The following is a 17,877-nucleotide window of genomic DNA, read 5'->3' on the forward strand; positions in this document are numbered from 1 at the left end:
CCTGGTCTACACTACAAAGTTAGGTCAACATAAGCCGCATTAGGTCTAGTTAATAATGTGTTTTTCTACACAACCGAGTCCCTTCCACCAGCCTAAAGGGCTTGTAAAGTCGACTTCTGTACTCGACCTCCTCAAGAGGCGTAATGCTTCAGTCGACATCCACACGTCGACATGGGGATAATGTAGACACTGTGCTGTGTAATTTGAATGAATTGGCCTCCAGAAGGTATCCCATAGTGCTCCGCTGTGACCACTCTGGAGAGCACTTTCTACTTCACTTCAGCCAGGTACACAGGAAACAGCTCCCCCAGCCCCCGTTAAAGCCCTGGGAACTTTTGAATTTCCATTTCCTGTTTGATCGGCGTGGAGTGTTCGATAGCACAGCTGACAATGGATACTCAAGGCTGCAAATGCACTCCAGCATGGAGCGCCCAGGAGGTGGTAGATCTTATTGATGTCTGGGGAAAAGACTCTGTGCAGGCAGAGCTCCAATCCAGCAGAAGAAACACTGACATCTATGCCAAGATCGTGCAGGGCATGGGGGAGAAGGGCTACACCAGGGACACGCAGCAGTGCCACATGAAAATAAAGGAGCTTTGCCAAGCATATCAGAAGACAAGGGAGGCGAACAGTTGTTCTGGTTCTGAGCCACAGACATGCCGCTTCTTTGACGAGCTGCATGTGATTCTAGGCGGCGACCCCCCCCACTACCCCAAAACACTCCGTCGATACCTCCCAGGAGCCCTGGGTGACCTCAGGCAACAACGAAGAGGACATTGTTGAGGAAGAGAATATGAGGTACGCAAGCGGAGGATCCATTCTCCCTGACAGCCAAGAACTTTTTTTAACCCTGGAGCCCATCCCCTTACAGGACCAATTGTCGGCAGAGTGTGATGCAAAAGGTAGATCGTGCCAACAAAAGGTAGATCGTACCAAACCAACCTGATCTCCTTCTTTGAGAAGATAACAGATTTTCTAGACAGAGGAAATGCAGTGGATCTTATTTACCTCGATTTCAGTAAGGCATTTGACACGATTCCACATGGGGAATTATTAGTTAAATTGGAAAAGATAGGGGTCAATATGAAAATTGAAAGGTGGATAAGGAACTGGTTAAAGGGGAGACTACAACGGGTTGTACTGAAAGGTGAACCGTCAGGCTGGAAGGAGGTTACTAGTGGAGTTCCTCAGGGATCAGTTTTGGGGCCAATCTTATTTAACCTTTTTATTACCGACCTTGGCACAAAAAGCAGGAATGTTCTAATAAAGTTTGCAGATGACGCAAAACTAGGAGGTATTGCTAACACAGAGAAGGACTGGGATATCATACAGGAAGATCTGGATGACCTTGTAAATTGGAGTAATAGTAATAGGATGAAATTGAATAATGAAAAGTGCGAGGTCATGCATTTAGAGAGATGCTGCTCAGTCACTGCTACTAAAATGCATTTAGACTAGATGATCATAATGGTCCCTTCTGACCTTAAAGTCTATGAGTCTATGCCGGGGAAGGCACCTCTGGTGAGTGCACATTTTCAATCAGACTGTAGGGGTTACATGCTATTATTTTTAATGTTGGATCTGAATAAAAAAATTGGGATAGAAGTTATCGGTTGCCACTCCAGCTACTCAGAGGGTGCTCTCTGAAAAAGACTGTTATGTGCCTGAGGATGGCCTGGGAATCCTCCCTTGAGATCTCTAGGAACCTTTCATGGAGGTACTCTGCAATCCTTTGCAGAAAGTTTCAGGGAAGGGCTGCCTTATTTTGGCCACCACATAAGTGTCACATTACTGTGGGTCATTGATTAAACTAGTTTTCAAAGCCTCGTGGAGACACAGCATGCCTCGATGTGCTCTTATTGTCCTGGTGTCTGGCTGCTCAAAATTGGCTGCCAGGTGATCTGCCTCTACCTCCCAACCCACCGGAAACTTTTCTTCCTTTGTTTCACAGATATTATGGAGCACACAGCAACAACAATGGGGGTATTGCTTTCACTGAGGTCTAACCTAGTAAGCAAACTACGCCAGTGGGCTTTTAAATATCCAAAGGCACATTCCACCCCACCATTCTGCACGTGCTCAACCTGTGGTTGAACTGCTCCTTAGTATTGTCCGGGCTGCCGGTGTACGGCTTCATGAGCCGTGGGAGCAAGGTATAGGCTGGGTCTCCCAGGATCACGATTGGCATTTCAACATCACCAATCGTTATTTTGCAGTCTGGAAAGAAACTTCCTGCTTACAGCTTTCTGAACAGACCAGAGTTCCTAAAGATGCACGCATCATGCACTTTTCCCGAACATCCCACGTTGATGTTGGTGAAACAGCCTCTCTGATCTCTGATTGCACTTGCAATAACATTGAGGGGTACCCTTTCGATTTATGTACTCTTTGGCAAGGGGTAAGCACCTGTGCAGCTGCACTGATTTCCTGTCACCAATAGCTAGGTTAGGGATATTCCTGGGTAACTATTAGGCTTTAGTCCAGGCACTCGAACACCTAGGCTTTGGACCTCCCTGGAGGAGGCAGCAGGTAGGAGTGCCTCCTGTTGTCACTACTTTAACAAAGAGATGATAGGTGTCCTTCCTCACACGTATCCTCAAAAAAGCATCCTGTTTCACTTGTGTGAATGGCTAGGGAAGGACCTTGGGTTTTAATTACCAGCCTGGTGCCATACCCACTGTAATAGTGACAAGAATAACCAACTTTTCCCATTTTCCCAAAGGATGTCCTACATACTGTCCTTGAAATTTGTGTACACTTCCAGCATGAATGGGGGTCACGTAGGTGGATTGCCGGTAGCGTGGAATGAAAGATAATCTGCCCAATGCAGTGTTTCTCAAAAGCGGCCAGCATGGCTGCATACAGCCACCAGGAGCTTTTCGTGCAGTGACAGCCTCCTGGGGAGTGAATGGAGGGGAGGCACAAAGCAGTGGCCCCTCCCCAGGGCCAGCAGCAGGGGTTGGGTTCTGCCCCCTCTGGAGCCACAAACACCAGAGAAGCAGGCAGCTGTTGTGAGTTCCCCACCTTCCCGGGAGTGGTGGGGTTTGGGCTTCTGGCTTCAGCCTTGAAGTGGCAGACAGTGGGCTCCATTTCCCGCCCACAGGGTTTCGGGATCTGGCCCCGGGGCCATGGGCTCTGGCCCTGGCCCCCAGTCATGTGGCAGCAGGTGCTGGCCCCAGGCTCACCACCCCCCATTGCTCCTGGTCCTCACTGCATCCTCCGGCCCCAGGCTTTAGCCATGTGGCTGCAGAGCTCCAGTCCCTGGGCTCTGGCCCCAGGTTCACCAACACCCCATCGCCCTCAGTCCCCACTGCCTCCCCGGACCTCTCACCCACCCACCCCCACTCACCCCATTGCATCTGGGCCTCACTGCCTCCCCATCTCCCCATCCAGGGCTTAATTTGTCCCTCAGCTTGCCAGGGCTCAGTAGGTCTGTTGTGAAAAGCGATATTTGTATGTTTTTTAGTTTCACTTTTCGCAGCCTCCCTGCTAACTAGCAAATCTGCTGCTGTGCAAAGGGAGAGAACACATGCAGATGCCACTTTTCACAGCAGCAGACTTACTAACTAGCAAGTCTAAAAAAAAAAAAGCAAACAAAAAGCAAAAGGAACAATAACAACAATGAAAGAAAAGAACATGCAAAGCACATTGTTTGTTTCTATTTTGCTTAGGTCCAGTAAAGAATAGAGACAACCGTACATTATTTTTATTATTGAGGCTACAAAAAATCCACCAATAAAAATAAATGACAATGATTTGGACCTGTATATGTGCGTATTTATTTGTTTTTCCTAAAGTTGATTAAGTATTTTAGGAAAAATTGTCAGAGTGGCCACCAGCAAGAGTTGGTGGCCGCATGCTGAGGCCACCAAAAACTTTGTTGTGAGAACCCCTATCCCAATGCTACCACTAGATGGCATTCATCCCTTGTTTTCAAGCAGAAAGTTATGTTGGCTGTAAAAAATTCTACTTTTGAGTGGATCTTTATTTGTAATAATTTTTAAGCACTTGAGTAAAAATAGCACTGATGGCATGCCTGTTACCTGGATCACTTCAGAATATGCTTTAGAACATTTACAGTTACCCGATCAGTCTACAATATTTAATATTGACCGCGTCTGCATGTAGCCTGCAATAAGCATCTTACGAGTATTTATCACTCCTTACTAGTACTTTAGAGAGGCAGATTTTCCAATTATTTGCATTTACTTTTCCAGCCGGATGTTTTTCTTTCTTCAGAGTAAGCTCAGGAAATAGGAGAAGCAGTCAGGATATTAGCTAAATACTGATGTTAATACAAAAGGAAGGCCCGTTTACTGGCATATCTGCGAACAGTGAGTTCTTTTACTGGTGTTTGGATGTTCTAACCTACTGATTTAGAAAATGAAAAATGAAGACAGACACCCGCCTCTTGAAATGTAGCTGTATAAGTTGGCTTTTTTACTGCTAGACTGCTGTCAGGCAAATAGGCCAAGAAACAAATCTGAAGTTATAAACAAAGATAAACCTTGCACTATAACAAGAGTTTAGTCTGGAATTTAATTTGTATGTTTGTTCTGTTAACGTAAACCCGTAAGAACAGACACCCAGATTCCAGGGTGATGGACAAACTATAAATAACCTAGGAAGATGGAAGAGCAGTGATTCCTTAAGTTACCTTGCCAGATTAGTTCTCTTTAACTGTGTTTACCCTTTAAGCCACCTTTTCACTCCCCCACTCCTAGGTTGGCTATGCACTGGGCTGGTCCCAACCCCAAGCTTAAACCAAATTGGCTGGCTGTTAACCACCAAAGGCTGTTACAGCAGCTGGAGTTTGCTAGGGTGCAGAGGACCCCCTAGCCACGCTCCCTCTGGCAGCTGGAGGAAGCAGCAGTGGTGTAGGATCTAGTGTACCAGTTTTACATGACCAGAAGAGCCCTCTGCACTGGAATGATGCTCTTACACTTCTTTTGGTGGAGAAATACAAAGTGGTCTTACGTAGCTGCAAATCAGGACCACCCACTGCACCTATGACAGAGTTTGGGTGGAGTTTTGCAAGGATGAGATGTTCTGTACTACAGTGCTCTAACTCCCTAAACTTTGACAACGTGTAACTGAACTCTTCTGGGTTAAATCCAGTGCTACGAGCTCTAGGCATGTTATTTTGATGTCTTGTATAAACCCCTTTGTGTAGATTTGTTGACTAGAGCACTGACAAGCAGGGAATACTGGAATGCTCTAGAGGGGCAACGTCTGTGGCTTTCATTTCTAGGTCACCAGTTCAAAGCTAGCCTATGTTGCAGCTAAAAGTCGCTGAAAGCTGCGTGAACATAGTTTTGTTCTTACTAGTAAGAGTGTCCACCTCACAGCATCTATCCCCATAGTTACTACGAGCTTGCTGGCTCAGCAGAGGACATGGATTATAGGTTAATGCAGACTGAGCTAGTCTCTCCCGCACTCTTGTATCCCCCCCAGGTCAGGATTGAGGCATGCTAGTTTGAATTAACTCACATTGTCCATACCAGTGCTGGCTCTGTTCTGTGGCCAGAGAACTTTAGGCAACTGTGCTGTTAATTTCTCAGTTAAAAAATCTGACAAGGACCAGTGGAAAGTTCACTTTAGGTTCTGTATGAGGTAAGTGGCCTCATATCAAATTATGACCCATCTTTAGAAAAAGCGAGACTGATTTGTCATATCAGGTCACCTCTTGAAAGTGGCCCCTACTTTTGGGCACATAGGCAGAGATACTGGAACAATTTTTATAGTAGGGGTGCTGAGAGCCATTGATCCAAACTGTAAATTCTGTATATAATGGAAACCACTTCAAACCAGGGGGTGTGGCAGCACCCCCAGCACCTCTAGTTCCAGCATCTATGCACATAGGCATTTAAAGCTCCGAACTTTCATTAATTCCAGTGCAAGTTAGGAGCCTAAATACTTTGGAGGATCTGGACCTTCCTACTTCTGGTATTCAACTTTGAGTCCACAATAGCATTCAAAAGCACCTACATTAAGCAATTAAGCATTGGTTGACTTGGATGCAGCGCTCCCCAATGTGTGAGTAAATCCTGTTTGGGGTACCTAGATTCCAATGCTGTTTAGACTCATAGACTCATAGACTTTAAGGTCAGAAGGGACCATTGTGATCATCTAGTCTGACCTCCCGCACAACGCAGGCCACAGAATCTCACCCACCCACTCCTGTATCAAACTTGTGTCTGAGCCATTGAAGTCCTCAAATCATGATTTAAAGACTTCAAGGTGCAGAGAATCTTCCAGCAAGTGACCCGTGCCCCACCCTGCAAAGGAAGGAGAAAACCCCCCAGGGCCTCTGCCAATGTGCCCTGGAGGAAAATTCCTTCCCGACCCCAAATATGGCGATCAGCTAAACCCTGAGCATGTGGGCAAGACTCACCAGCCAGACACCCAGGAAAGAATTCTCCATAGTAACTCAGATCCCATCCCATCTAACATCCCATCACAAGCCATTGGGCGTATTTACTGCTAATAGTCAAAGACCAATCTCATTATACCACCCCCTCCATAAGCTTATCAAGCTTTCAGTCTTGAAGCCAGATATGTCTTTTGCCCCCACTGCTTCTGTTGGAAGGCTGTTCCAGAACTTCACTCCTCTGATGGTTAGAAACCTTCCTCTAATTTCAAGTCTAAACTTCCTAGTGTCCAGTTTATATCCATTTGCTCTTGTGTCCACATTGGTACTGAGCTTAAATAATTCCTCTCCCTCCCTGGTATTTATCCCTCAGATATATTTATAAAGAGCAATCATATCTCCCCTCAGCCTCCTTTTGCTTAGGCTAACCAAGTCAAGCTCTTTGAGTTTCCTTTCATAAAACAGGTTTTCCATTCCTCGGATCATCCTAGTAGCCCTTCTCTGTACCTGTTCCAGCTTGAATTCATCCTTCTTAAACACGGGAGACCAGAACTGCACACAGTATTCCAGATGAGGTCTCACCAGTGCCTTGTATAAGGGTATTTGATCCATCATAAATCTCTAAAGAGTAGTACACAGCTCCTATTGTCTCCTTTATAAGAGCTGATTACTATCAGCTCTATCTTGTGATTTAGTTAAGTATTTAAGTAAGATTATGCTAATCTAAGTAAGCCTGTGCACTCCTACGAATGTAAACGATTTGTCAGTTGTAAAATAATTATACCATAAGCTGTAATTTTGATGTCAAACTGGCTGGTGAAAAGACTAACAGACAAGTTGGGTAAAAGAAAACTACAATTCTTAACTGATGAACATATCTGGAGTAAAAAAAAAAAAAGGACTTTCAATTGCACTGGAATAATTTTATACTAGCCAATATATTTACAGAGGGATTACTAAGAACAGAATTTGGCCCTCACAAAAGCCACCAGCAATACTGAGTGACCTGCCCTTAGCATGGGTGCCAGGTTTGTATAATTTTTGGTGGTGCCCAGAATGGGTCCAAGCAGAGCCCTGCAATTGCCCCAGGCTCCGTGCTTTGAGGGGCCCTGTGCTTCAGGGGGACATGGAGTCCAGGGCAGCCTGGGGGATTAGCAGGGGGCCTGGTGCCAGCAGCGAGTGACCCAGCTCCAGCCCACCCTGCCGGCTCCTGGCATTGCTCAGGGAAGGGGGTGGAAGCTGGAAAGAAGCAGGGTGGGGACTTTGAGGAAGGGGTGGAATGGGGGCAGGGAGGGGGCAGAGCAGAGGCGGGCTGGGGCTGGGTTTCTCACTGCTAGCTCCCCAGGCTCCCCTGGACCCTGTGCCCCTACAAGCACAGGGACCCCCAAAGCACAGTAAGCCCAAACATTGGTAGAGCCAGGCCCAGATTCCTAAACATTGGTGAGCACAGGCACCACGGGCCCATATAACTCGCCACCTATGGACCTTAGCAGATAAAATGATTTTGCTGAAATTATCTACCTTAATTCTAGGTTCTGAATGCATTCCACATTTTAAAACCAATCCTTCCATACTTGAAGCAGAGGGGAGCCTTACTCGAGCAAAAATAGCAGGATCAGGCCTTGCATTGCTTGTTTTTTCTCCTAAAGTCACTAACAGAGCAGTAGTAAATAGAGCTGCAGTAGGTTGCTCCATGATCGTTTTAGAGCTGTGCCATACATCTCGGCATGTGAAGATGTTTGTCTCTATCCATTCAGGCAAGCCTGGATGCACTGCAGAAAAGCTACAGCTCGGTCCTACTGCCTCACCATTGCGTTGGGCTGTGGAATCCAAGCACCCCCTTTGGAAACATTCTTTCTCACTCAGACTTAGGGCTTCCTGGAATAAGGCTGCCCAAGAAGGGGAAACATGTCTTGAGTTTTATCTGTTGTCCACTAATGACAGCTGGGAGCACTCTTTCCATCAAAGGTTGCAGCTTGGGCCCAAATGTAGGTCTGAGGCCAAAGTTCTAACACATTTAAGCTAAGCATTTCAGTCTTCTGTGGAACGCTGGCAAACCAGGTGCTGGAAGCCAGTCTGTTTCACTTGCATGTTAGTATGCTTAAAATGGATATTGATCTCATAACAATGTGAAATGCTTGTAAATTACTGCATAAAATAATCTCACATATCTTTATCACACACTGTAAGGCAATATTTAAGTTTTTACTTTATAACCAAAAAAAAAAAAAAAAGTTTGCCCTGAAACTGTCAGCCTGTCGGAAGGAATTGTCTCCTGCTCATCAAGAAGGCTATTAAAACTAAATGGGCCATTATGAGACATCACAATGCAAATGCTTTGTCAATTGCCCCTTCACACCCACAAGGAGGTTACATGCAAGAGGGCTCTTTCCATCAGCTTGAACTCTGCAAGAAGGAAATAAAGATAGGGAACAAGAGAATTTTCATCTTTCTAGCTGTTTGGATTCTCACAGGGTTGGAGCTATGAAACAGAAGCAGGGAACCTCGGGGCCAACCTGGGTGATCTCTAAAAGGCATACAGTGCTAAGAGATTACTACAGTAGTCACCTTTTAAAACCATAGACTGTAAAATCAGTGTATATGTTTGCTTGCTTTAATCTTGTAATAACTCATTTCTTTTCTTAGTTAATGAATCCTTAGTCAGTTTGCTACAGGATTGGCTACAACCATTGTCTTTGGAGTGAGATCTGAGATACAAATTGACATAGGTTAAGTGACTGGTCTCTTGGGACCAGAAGCAACCTGCATCTTTTGTGATCTTTGGTGTACAGCAACCAGCTATCACTAAGTCCAACTTGTCTGGGTGGCAAGATAAACTGTAGTGCCCAAGGGGACTGTCTGAGACTCCAAGGTAACACTGTTACAGTGCTTCAAGAGTTCACACTTGTTACTGGGTTGGTGAAATCGAATTATAGAACACACCACCAATTTCAGGTCCCTGCCCTGCTTCTTGACAATCTGCCCTGAGCTTGGTGTGACACTTCACTTAAAGGAAGGAGTGGGGGGAGGGGGCCTGCAAAAAACCCACAATACTTTGTGTTTACAACAGGAGGATTCTGAAAGGAAACTTACCAAAAAAAAAAAAAATCAAGACACAGTAAGAATCCATTATTTATTCACAGGTTAACAAAATTTTATTTTGATACAAAAATTAAATAGCAAAGTTTTTTGTACAGTGATAAATTAGAAATTTACAGTACATACATCAACGCAGATATACTTTCTGTACATCTAAAAAATTATCAGTGTCCCTTGCCTTCGACAAGTTAGTTTCTCTTTCTGAAGCCCTATCATAAGTAGTTTAGCTGGTACCTGTCTGTCAGACATTTCAGAAGCCTGTATTTCAGCCCAAAACACCAACTGCGGTGGCACTGGCTTGAGAGAGAAAGGAAGAGAAGGGTTTGTGCAGAAAAAGTAACTGTTGTAAAGTTTTGAGCTCTATAGCCACACCAACTGCATTTTCAAGGCAGGATTAGTCACACATTTTTTGGCTTTAAATTCATAACTATGTTGAAATGAGAGAAACTGAGTTGCAGATATTCAGTCTTCATAACTGCCGTGCTTCAGACTTGATCTAGTGGTTCCCAAACTTTAACAACCTGTGAACCTCTTTCACGAGACTTGACATTTTAGTGAACCCCCTACTAAAAATGAATATTTCCAGGGATTTTCTCCTGTATCTGAGTATAAATTAAAAAAGCAGTGATCTTGGAACTATAAAATTTGTTTTATGACATGCTTATTACCCACTATTTCTTATTTATTATTTATCATTACAGTATTTTTATTACATTATGAAAATGGCAACACTCTTCCAAGATCTCACTTTCATAGCTTGTATCACTTTGAATAAGCCTGTTATAAGACAAGGCTCCTATGTTTCATCACGGAGTATCAGATGTGAAACAGCATGAAGGTATTTAAGAAGCCAACTCAAAGAGTTCCTCCTACACAAGCATTCAGGTCTTGAGCCGTCCAGGCAAACAACGCACGTTACAACAAAGCTTAAACTTGTTCTTCATAATAATTTAAAAAACCAGTACAAGCTGCCTATTTAATTTTAAAAATAGCAAAAAAAAAATCCACCTCCCTTTCCATTTCTTATAAGGAGTCTTGAAGTTTAAATCTCCTCGGTGTGATGGATACACTTGCTTTCATCTGCTTAGCTCTTGGAAGTCCAGAGACAGCTCTATCCACCATTAGGGAATTTTTTTCCCCAACCCCCCCCACCCCCCGTAACATTTTGCGAACCCCAGTTTGGGAACTACTGATGTAGAGTGGCTTTTCCAATCACAAATGCCTGAACGACAAGAACAGCAAGGTAAAGGCACATAGTTAAGTTGTGCCTTTTCAGAGGGGCGTCTGCGGCCCTGGGTCAGATGCTCTGCCTCATTACCTTGAGGTGAATCAGGAATAAATTCACTGAGCTCTGGGACATAACTGCAAGAGAATTCAGGCAGGCACAATGCCTCCAAGGGACAACTGACCGCTATGTGATTGCTATCTCCATAGTATTGGAGTGCCTCACAATTTTAATGGATTTATCTTCCCTTCATCCTGCACTGTAAGGAAACACCATCCTCATCTGACTCACTTTCAGATGTCACTAATCACCAGTGCTACCATTCTAGTAAGAGATTCACTTAATCATGCTCTGAAATTCAATTACAACAGGAACGGTCACCCCCTTAACCATACATTCTGGGATGACAAGGATAAAAATGCATAGGTCAATCACATCAAATAGCATGAAGTTCAGTTGTATGAATCACCTAGGGTCGTTAACCCGTGACTTCACTGGAGGGACGCCTGGATGAATTTGGCCCACTCACTTTCTCTCCTTCATCCTTCAGAATTTGAAACCAGCATCTGATTTGGCATCCTTGATCCAATCGTAAATAGATCGAGCATTTTGGTGAAGCCCAGCCATCCACATCTTTCATTCTTGCAGAATTCTGTTTCCAGACCAGAATACATAGATCCAACAGGCATTACTGTCCAACAGAAGAGACTTGAGAGAGGATTGGATTTGGAACACTCAGCTAGTACATAATGGTGTGCTGTGGGTAGAATGAGTCAAGTTGTCACTTGCTTTGCTAGTGACTGATCCCAACTGTGCAGACAGAGATGAGGTTGTTTTGTTTTTAAGCACATATTTCAGCACAGACACAATGCATGCACAGTTTGAGAGATAGAGGGGGGACCCCTTTCAGGTCTGCCTCATCCTACAAAAGACCACAATACCCTCAGCTGCCACTTAAGTCCACAGGAATTGAAGGCACTCAGCACCTCACTAGATCAGGCCCGCATACACTGAAGATGAAGCAAGATTTTAGGGCATATCGGTGAAGATACTGGTGGGCCCTTCAAGGGCAGCATTTAAATGCTGCTCTTTATTTATGTTTACATTATACTTCCTGTTAATCAAGCAGGACTGTGGCATTCATAGTCTCGTGCTCCCTATGAACGTGACAGGCCAAGGGCAAGGAACCTTGCCACTAACTACGAAACGTAATTACTCACCAAGGAGAAGTTGGATTTCTTCTCCATCGAGCCCTTTTCAAAAAGGAAAATGTCTCCATTGTTGCTGAAGTCTGATAACATTCTTACATATTTTTTTTTAAGTCACTCTCAGTGACCATCAGTTTGAGCCAGTCAGCTGTACTGCTATGTCATGGTTGGAGAATGTACTTTTATTTTTAATTGACACACACAATTATACAACTGATCTGTGTGAACATGAAGTTGCCAAGGAACTTAACATTTCACTTCTCCCAGACTGGCGTCTGCATAGATGTAATCACACAGAGTGAAATATATTAAGTCTTAATTGCTTAATGCAATAGGTCTCTGGGGAGAGCCAGATAAGTTTACTTAGAGGAAAAACTACACGTTCTGCTGAATAAAGAGTTTGTCCAAAGTGAACCTTCATTCACTTTCCCTCAGCTGTATACTGCAGTAAGAAGGAGAGCTATTAAAAGAAAAAACCTGTTATTAATGCAGAGGAATAAGGCAGTCAGAGTCTGGAAATAGCTAGGTTATCGAAAAAGGAGAAAAGGGGGCAGGGAAAAGTGTGGGGGGGAGATAAATGGAAACTATATATGCTGTTATGCTTCAGTCTCCAAGTTAATCTACTTCTGATAAAGGTACTGAGTGAAGCTTCTGAACACCTCAAACAAAGTACTGATGTTTTAGACAGCAAAGAGTGTGCCGATATAGAGGTTAGTATCAGGTTGTCAGCTGAGGTATACAGCAATCCATCCTAACACCTAACTGAATCCTACAAATTCACTGTTTGAGTTGTTTTGATACCTGGAAATTTAGCTGACACTTACATGAGGACCTAATCCTTGGCTGAATTATGCACCATGCAACACCAATGAAGGCAACAGGCTGTACCAGCTATGAGTCCAATCCTAAAAGGTGCTGACCACATCCCTTAAGACAGTGGTCCCCAACCTTTTTCGTCTGGTGGGCGTCAGACGACGAGCCACAGAGGACCGTGGCGGCAGACGAGCATCAGCCGAAATTCCACCAAGTGGCAACGTCAATAGGCGTCGCCACTGAAATGCTGCCGACAAGTAGCGTCATCCAGAGGCGTCACCGACGAAGTACTGCCGAAAATCGGTGGCATTTTGGCAACGACGCCTCTGTATGACGCAGCTTGATAGCGGCATTTTGGCGGATGCTTGTCCGCCGGCCAGTATGCAGGCACACTTAGACGTCGTGGCACCCACGGGCACCCCATTGGGGACCCCTGCCTTAAGTTCACTGAGTTCAAAGGGAGTGATGCTGTCAATTAAAGCTGAGAGCACCCGCCCCTCACAGGATTGGACCCTAAATCAGCCCAGAACTTGACCCTCATCCTCTATGCACTATAACATGATTCAGGAAAATTGGCAATGCAAGTAACTAGATGCAAGACCCTGTGGCTTCTAATGACATTAATACATTGCAACCTGCTTTACAAAAATGTGACAAAATGTTCAGATTTTTCACAGTGTTCCGAGCCTCTCTGGGCTTTTGTATTTTAGGCAGGGCGGTTTATGGTTATTCTGTTTTTGAAATTATTGCTTATTCTTTAAGGCTTCTTTTCAGAGACAGATTTTGTACTTTACCGCCCCACACCTTCCCAGCAACATTTCGACTGCAAGTGTTTATACACAAGTCCTTCTTGGGAGAAAAGTCAGCACAGAGGTTTAGTTTACACCACAGTCTCATTCCCTTTCCCAGGCTTCACCCAACCGTCCACTCTCTTCTCTCGTTTCACTTTCCCTGAGTTCACTAGTCTGTTAGAGCACTTCTGCCACGTGTGCAGAGTCTTGGCTGACCAAATCCACATGCCAGATGTAATACCCACCAGCAGAGACATGAAATTTTTGAGCATCTCCACTGCCATATTGGAATCATCAGCTGAATAGCGGAAGATAGCCCAGTTGGAGATTTCATAGAAGTAACATGCAATTACACATGTAGCTGGGACAGTGTATAGCACTGAAAAGACACCAATTTTGACCATCAGTCTTTCCAGCTTGTCAGTTTTAGTCCCATCTTTTTGAAGATTAGACCTGATTTTAAATAAGGCCACTAAGCCTGCTGCTATGAATAAAGTTCCAATAACCAAGTAGGTGAAAAGCGGAGCAACGACAAAGCCAGTGAGTGCATCTAGGTTCTGGTTGCCGACATAACACAGACCAGTGAGCTCATCTGCATCTACTAGTCTCATAATCAAGATGACGATGGTCTTCACTGCAGGGATAGCCCAGGCTGCAATATGAAAATAGGAGCTGTGCATTTCTATAGCCTCATGGCCCCATTTGAGTCCTGCTGCTAGAAACCATGTTAATGTCAGAATCACCCACCAGATGGAGCTAGCCATCCCAAAAAAATACATCAGTAAGAAAATTATAGCACATCCTGTGTTCTTAAGACCTTCTTGGATAAGAACAGGTTCTGCTGCCTCTTCAAAATCACAGGATATCCTTTCCCGGCCTACAGTCAGCCTCACGATATAAGCAATGCTATAAATATTGTAGCACATGCTCAGAAATATGATGGGGCGCTCTGGGTAGGAAAATCTGGATGAATCAATCAGGAAGGTCAGGACTGTGAAGGCTGTTGATATGAAGCACAGACTAGCCCACACGGCCATCCAGATATCAGTGAATTCCTTAGCAGATCTGCTATAGAGACCAGCATCATAGCCACACTTAAGGACACAGCTCAGGCTTCTTTTTACCCAGATATACTGCTCTGAATTAGATCCCATTGTGTGACACTCTTCTCCTGGCTGCAAGGATGTCTTGCTGTGAAGGGGAACCTCTTCATCCCCTGGACCCTCCATACACATGTGGTTGTGGTCATTCTGGGGTGGAAATTTACTGCAGTTTAGACTGTCTGGCCAGGCAAATCCAAATTCTTTCAGAACAGGTTCACATCTTCTTTTGACGGAAAGGCACATGCCACCGCAGGGACCTATTGGGATGTTAATCTTCTCTGTGCACATTGGAACATAGACTGAACAAAGGAAGAACTGGAAGAGAAAAACAATAGTCAAATTTGTGCTTAAAAGATTAAAATGGTAGACTGTATAGCAAGTTCCCTCACTATTCTCTTTAACAGTACTGTTCAGTACTTTGCCTAAGGAAGCAAGGAGCAGCATGCAGTAAAGAAACCAAGGGGAAAAAATTGTAAAACCCCCAGCCCTTGTTCTCAGTTCAAAAAGTGTTTTGAGGCCAAATCCTGATCACTTTACTCACTAGAATTAGCCTTGTTGAAGTCAATGGGCCAAATTCACACAAGGCGAACAGACCTTAGCCCTTGATCTAAGCCTCAAATTTAAGGGGGCAAAACACAAACTGAATAAGTAATTTAAACTTAAACACAAATATATAGACCTTAGTTTTCAAGACTGCATAGAGATATTTAAAACTTGAAACAAAACAGTTACAATATTAATAGCTCTTTGAATTAACAACATTCACGGTTGAATATGGTCTTTGTGTAAATCATATTTTTTCTTATAGTGAAGTTAGGATACTGTAATTTTCTCAGTACTTGACTCTTATAATTCTGGTACATACAAAGCAAACAGACCTGTGTGTAAGAACTTAGCATTTAAAAAAAATGCTAAGCAATTATTAGTTCAGATATAACAATCTGAAGAAGTACCCTAAGTTGGTTATTCAACAGCATCTAAGTCATGGGTTAGGACAGGGATCTTGCCATTAATATGGGAGAGCAATTCCTACAGTGAAGTTACAATTTTATGCTATGTCCCTTAGTTTTTTTTTTACAGTGACAAGTCTCTCTCTCTCTCTCAATCTCTCTCTCTCTCACACACACACACACACACACACACACACACACACACACACACACACACCTCTGTCCATTACTTCTGGATGCACATTGGTTCACCAGCTCCTTACACATAACAACTGTGTCATCTATGGTTGTAAGTGAAGGGCTTTATGTGCAAGCATCTGAACTGGAAAGTCATGTCCTTGAAGCTGTCTATCTGTTTAGTATACTCTGTACTTTCATGGTGTTCAAGGATAAATATTTTTCTTTAAGAAGTCAGTTCACACGCCTTGATCTGTAAAAGTCATTTTTTTAATATTAGGCTAAATGACATTTTCAAATCCATACAGAGAGATCAGCCAATTTATTAACCCTGATTTAGGGCGTTCTCTTTGGTCTTAAGGTTAGTCCAAATTCCTGGGCTACCAAAGGGAATACAAACAAGTACAGCATGCCAATCGACAGAAAAGTTTGGCTTCTTCTCCTGGCTTCTGACTTTGTGTGTAGGTTACTCCAGAAAGAGGACTGGGAACGGCTCCTTGTGTATTTTACTTCAGTTTCTCAGCAACTGTAAACCCTGAGAGATTAAATGCTATTGTAACCTTATTGTATCTTTTTTTCTGTAGATTCACACCCAGAGGAGACAGCTAATCTTGAGCCACTTTGCAGCTGGAAGTTTCCAAATGTATCCTTGTTTAACTCTTTTAATAGTTTCTTTTAAAACTTTTGTTTACACCAGCAGATATTTTCACGCTATTCTATCCTAGAAACTTGGGTTGAGAAATAACCTGAAACCCGCCCACGACTGCTCCCAAATCGGCAGCAGGCAACAGAGAAACTAGGTTGAAGTAGATTTACAAAACAAAGGCAAGAAATGCAACAGATTGAAACTTGGAGTCAGTGGGAAGTTCGCAGAACAAATGCAAGAAGTAAAACGGGAGGGATTCGGGATAGTCCCTGCTGCTGGAAGCGAAACTGCCTCTTTCCACGCTAGAAACCATTAGTTTTTAGCACCTGAGGACCAGATGAGGTTGGGAAATGAATTGGGGTGGGAGTGTTCTTGGGGGGAATTTACAACATTTCGGGGGTGCAGCTGGCAGCATAACTGCAGCACTTTCCCTGCAATCTCCCCTTTCCGGCCGCGTTTGCTCCACCGGAGGGATCCTCTGGCCGCTGCAGAGATGAGATCCTCGGCGCGAGCGCCGCTGCTGAATGTCACTCGTGCCGGGCTTGCCAAGGCGGGGACCGGGGCAGAGACACCCGCGCTCGGCGGTGGCTGGCACCCCCCGAACCCCCCGCCCAGCCGGACTCGCTCGGGGAGGGGGCCCGGGCACCCACCTGGAGCTGGCTGGAGCAGCCGTACTGGATGAGCGGGGTGAAGGTGGTGAGCTGCAGCTCCGCGTCCGCCTGCAGCTCGTGCCCCACCAGGTTGGGCATCTTGGTGACGTTGTAGCCCAGGTTCTGGCACATGGCGATGCGGATGGCATCGCAGCGCCGCTCCTCGTCCTCCCCGAAGCCGCGCGCCGCGCCGGGCAGCAGCCCCAGCAGCAGCAGCAGGAGGCGGCCCCAGCCCCGCAGCCCCATGGCCCGGGCCCAGCCCCACGCTGCCCGCCCTCCCCCCCCTGCACCGCCCGGGCGCTGCCCCCGGCCAGACGGGCTCGGTGCGGCCGCTCTGCGGACACGGCCCGGCCGGACAGCGCGGGGGCGGGGCGCCCGGCGGTTAAAGGGCCGGCGGAGACACTGCCCAGGGGAGGGACCGCCCCGCCCACGGAGCGACCACGGACGGCGGGCGGAGCAGCAGCCCCGACTGCCCACCCAGAGTCCGGGCAGCCTTCGGCCCGGGGCTGTGTCCCTCCGGGGGGCCTTCCCGCCGCATTCACGGGCAATATCTCCGATCCCCCCTGGGAACCCGCCTCGTACCCCTGGGTAATGCCTCCCGGGAATACCCCCCACAGCCCCGGGCAGTGCCCCCGATTCCCCCCCGAGACTCCCCGGGCAATGCCCCCACATCCCTCCCTGGACCCCCCGCCGCACGCCTGGTCAGTGCCTCCGATCCCCCTCGGGAACCACCGCCGCACCCCGGGGCAATGATCCCCGATCCCTCCCGGGAACATTCCCCCTGCAGCCCGGGGCAATGCCCCCCGGGATCCGGCGCCGCACCCCCGGGCAATGACCCCCGCTAC

At 45.7% G+C, this 17,877-nt stretch overlaps 1 protein-coding gene across 1 annotated transcript; it reads right to left on the reverse strand.

Moving 5' to 3' along the window:
- Positions 1–10,615: 10,615 nt before the first annotated feature.
- FZD4 (frizzled class receptor 4) lies at positions 10,616–17,278 on the reverse strand. Its single transcript, XM_030558961.1, has 2 exons — positions 17,033–17,278; positions 10,616–14,924 (listed from the first exon to the last, which is right to left on the reverse strand). Exons 1-2 carry the CDS (start codon positions 17,276–17,278, stop codon positions 13,596–13,598), a joined length of 1,575 nt encoding a protein of 524 aa, XP_030414821.1. The 3' UTR covers positions 10,616–13,595.
- Positions 17,279–17,877: the final 599 nt, after the last annotated feature.

Source organism: Gopherus evgoodei, chromosome 1 (genome assembly GCF_007399415.2).
Source record: "Gopherus evgoodei ecotype Sinaloan lineage chromosome 1, rGopEvg1_v1.p, whole genome shotgun sequence".
Taxonomy (NCBI): domain Eukaryota; kingdom Metazoa; phylum Chordata; order Testudines; family Testudinidae; genus Gopherus; species Gopherus evgoodei.

What these genes read in the sequence shown, in the direction of transcription:
- FZD4 (XM_030558961.1), bottom strand. Translation starts at nt 17,278, where the DNA reads ATGGGGCTGCGGGGCTGGGGCCGCCTCCTGCTGCTGCTGCTGGGGCTG. An exon ending in GCTGCTCCAGCCAGCTCCAG is followed by an intron (nt 14,925 to 17,032) that starts GTGGGTGCCCGG and finishes TTTCTCTTCCAG; the next exon opens with TTCTTCCTTTGTTCAGTCTA.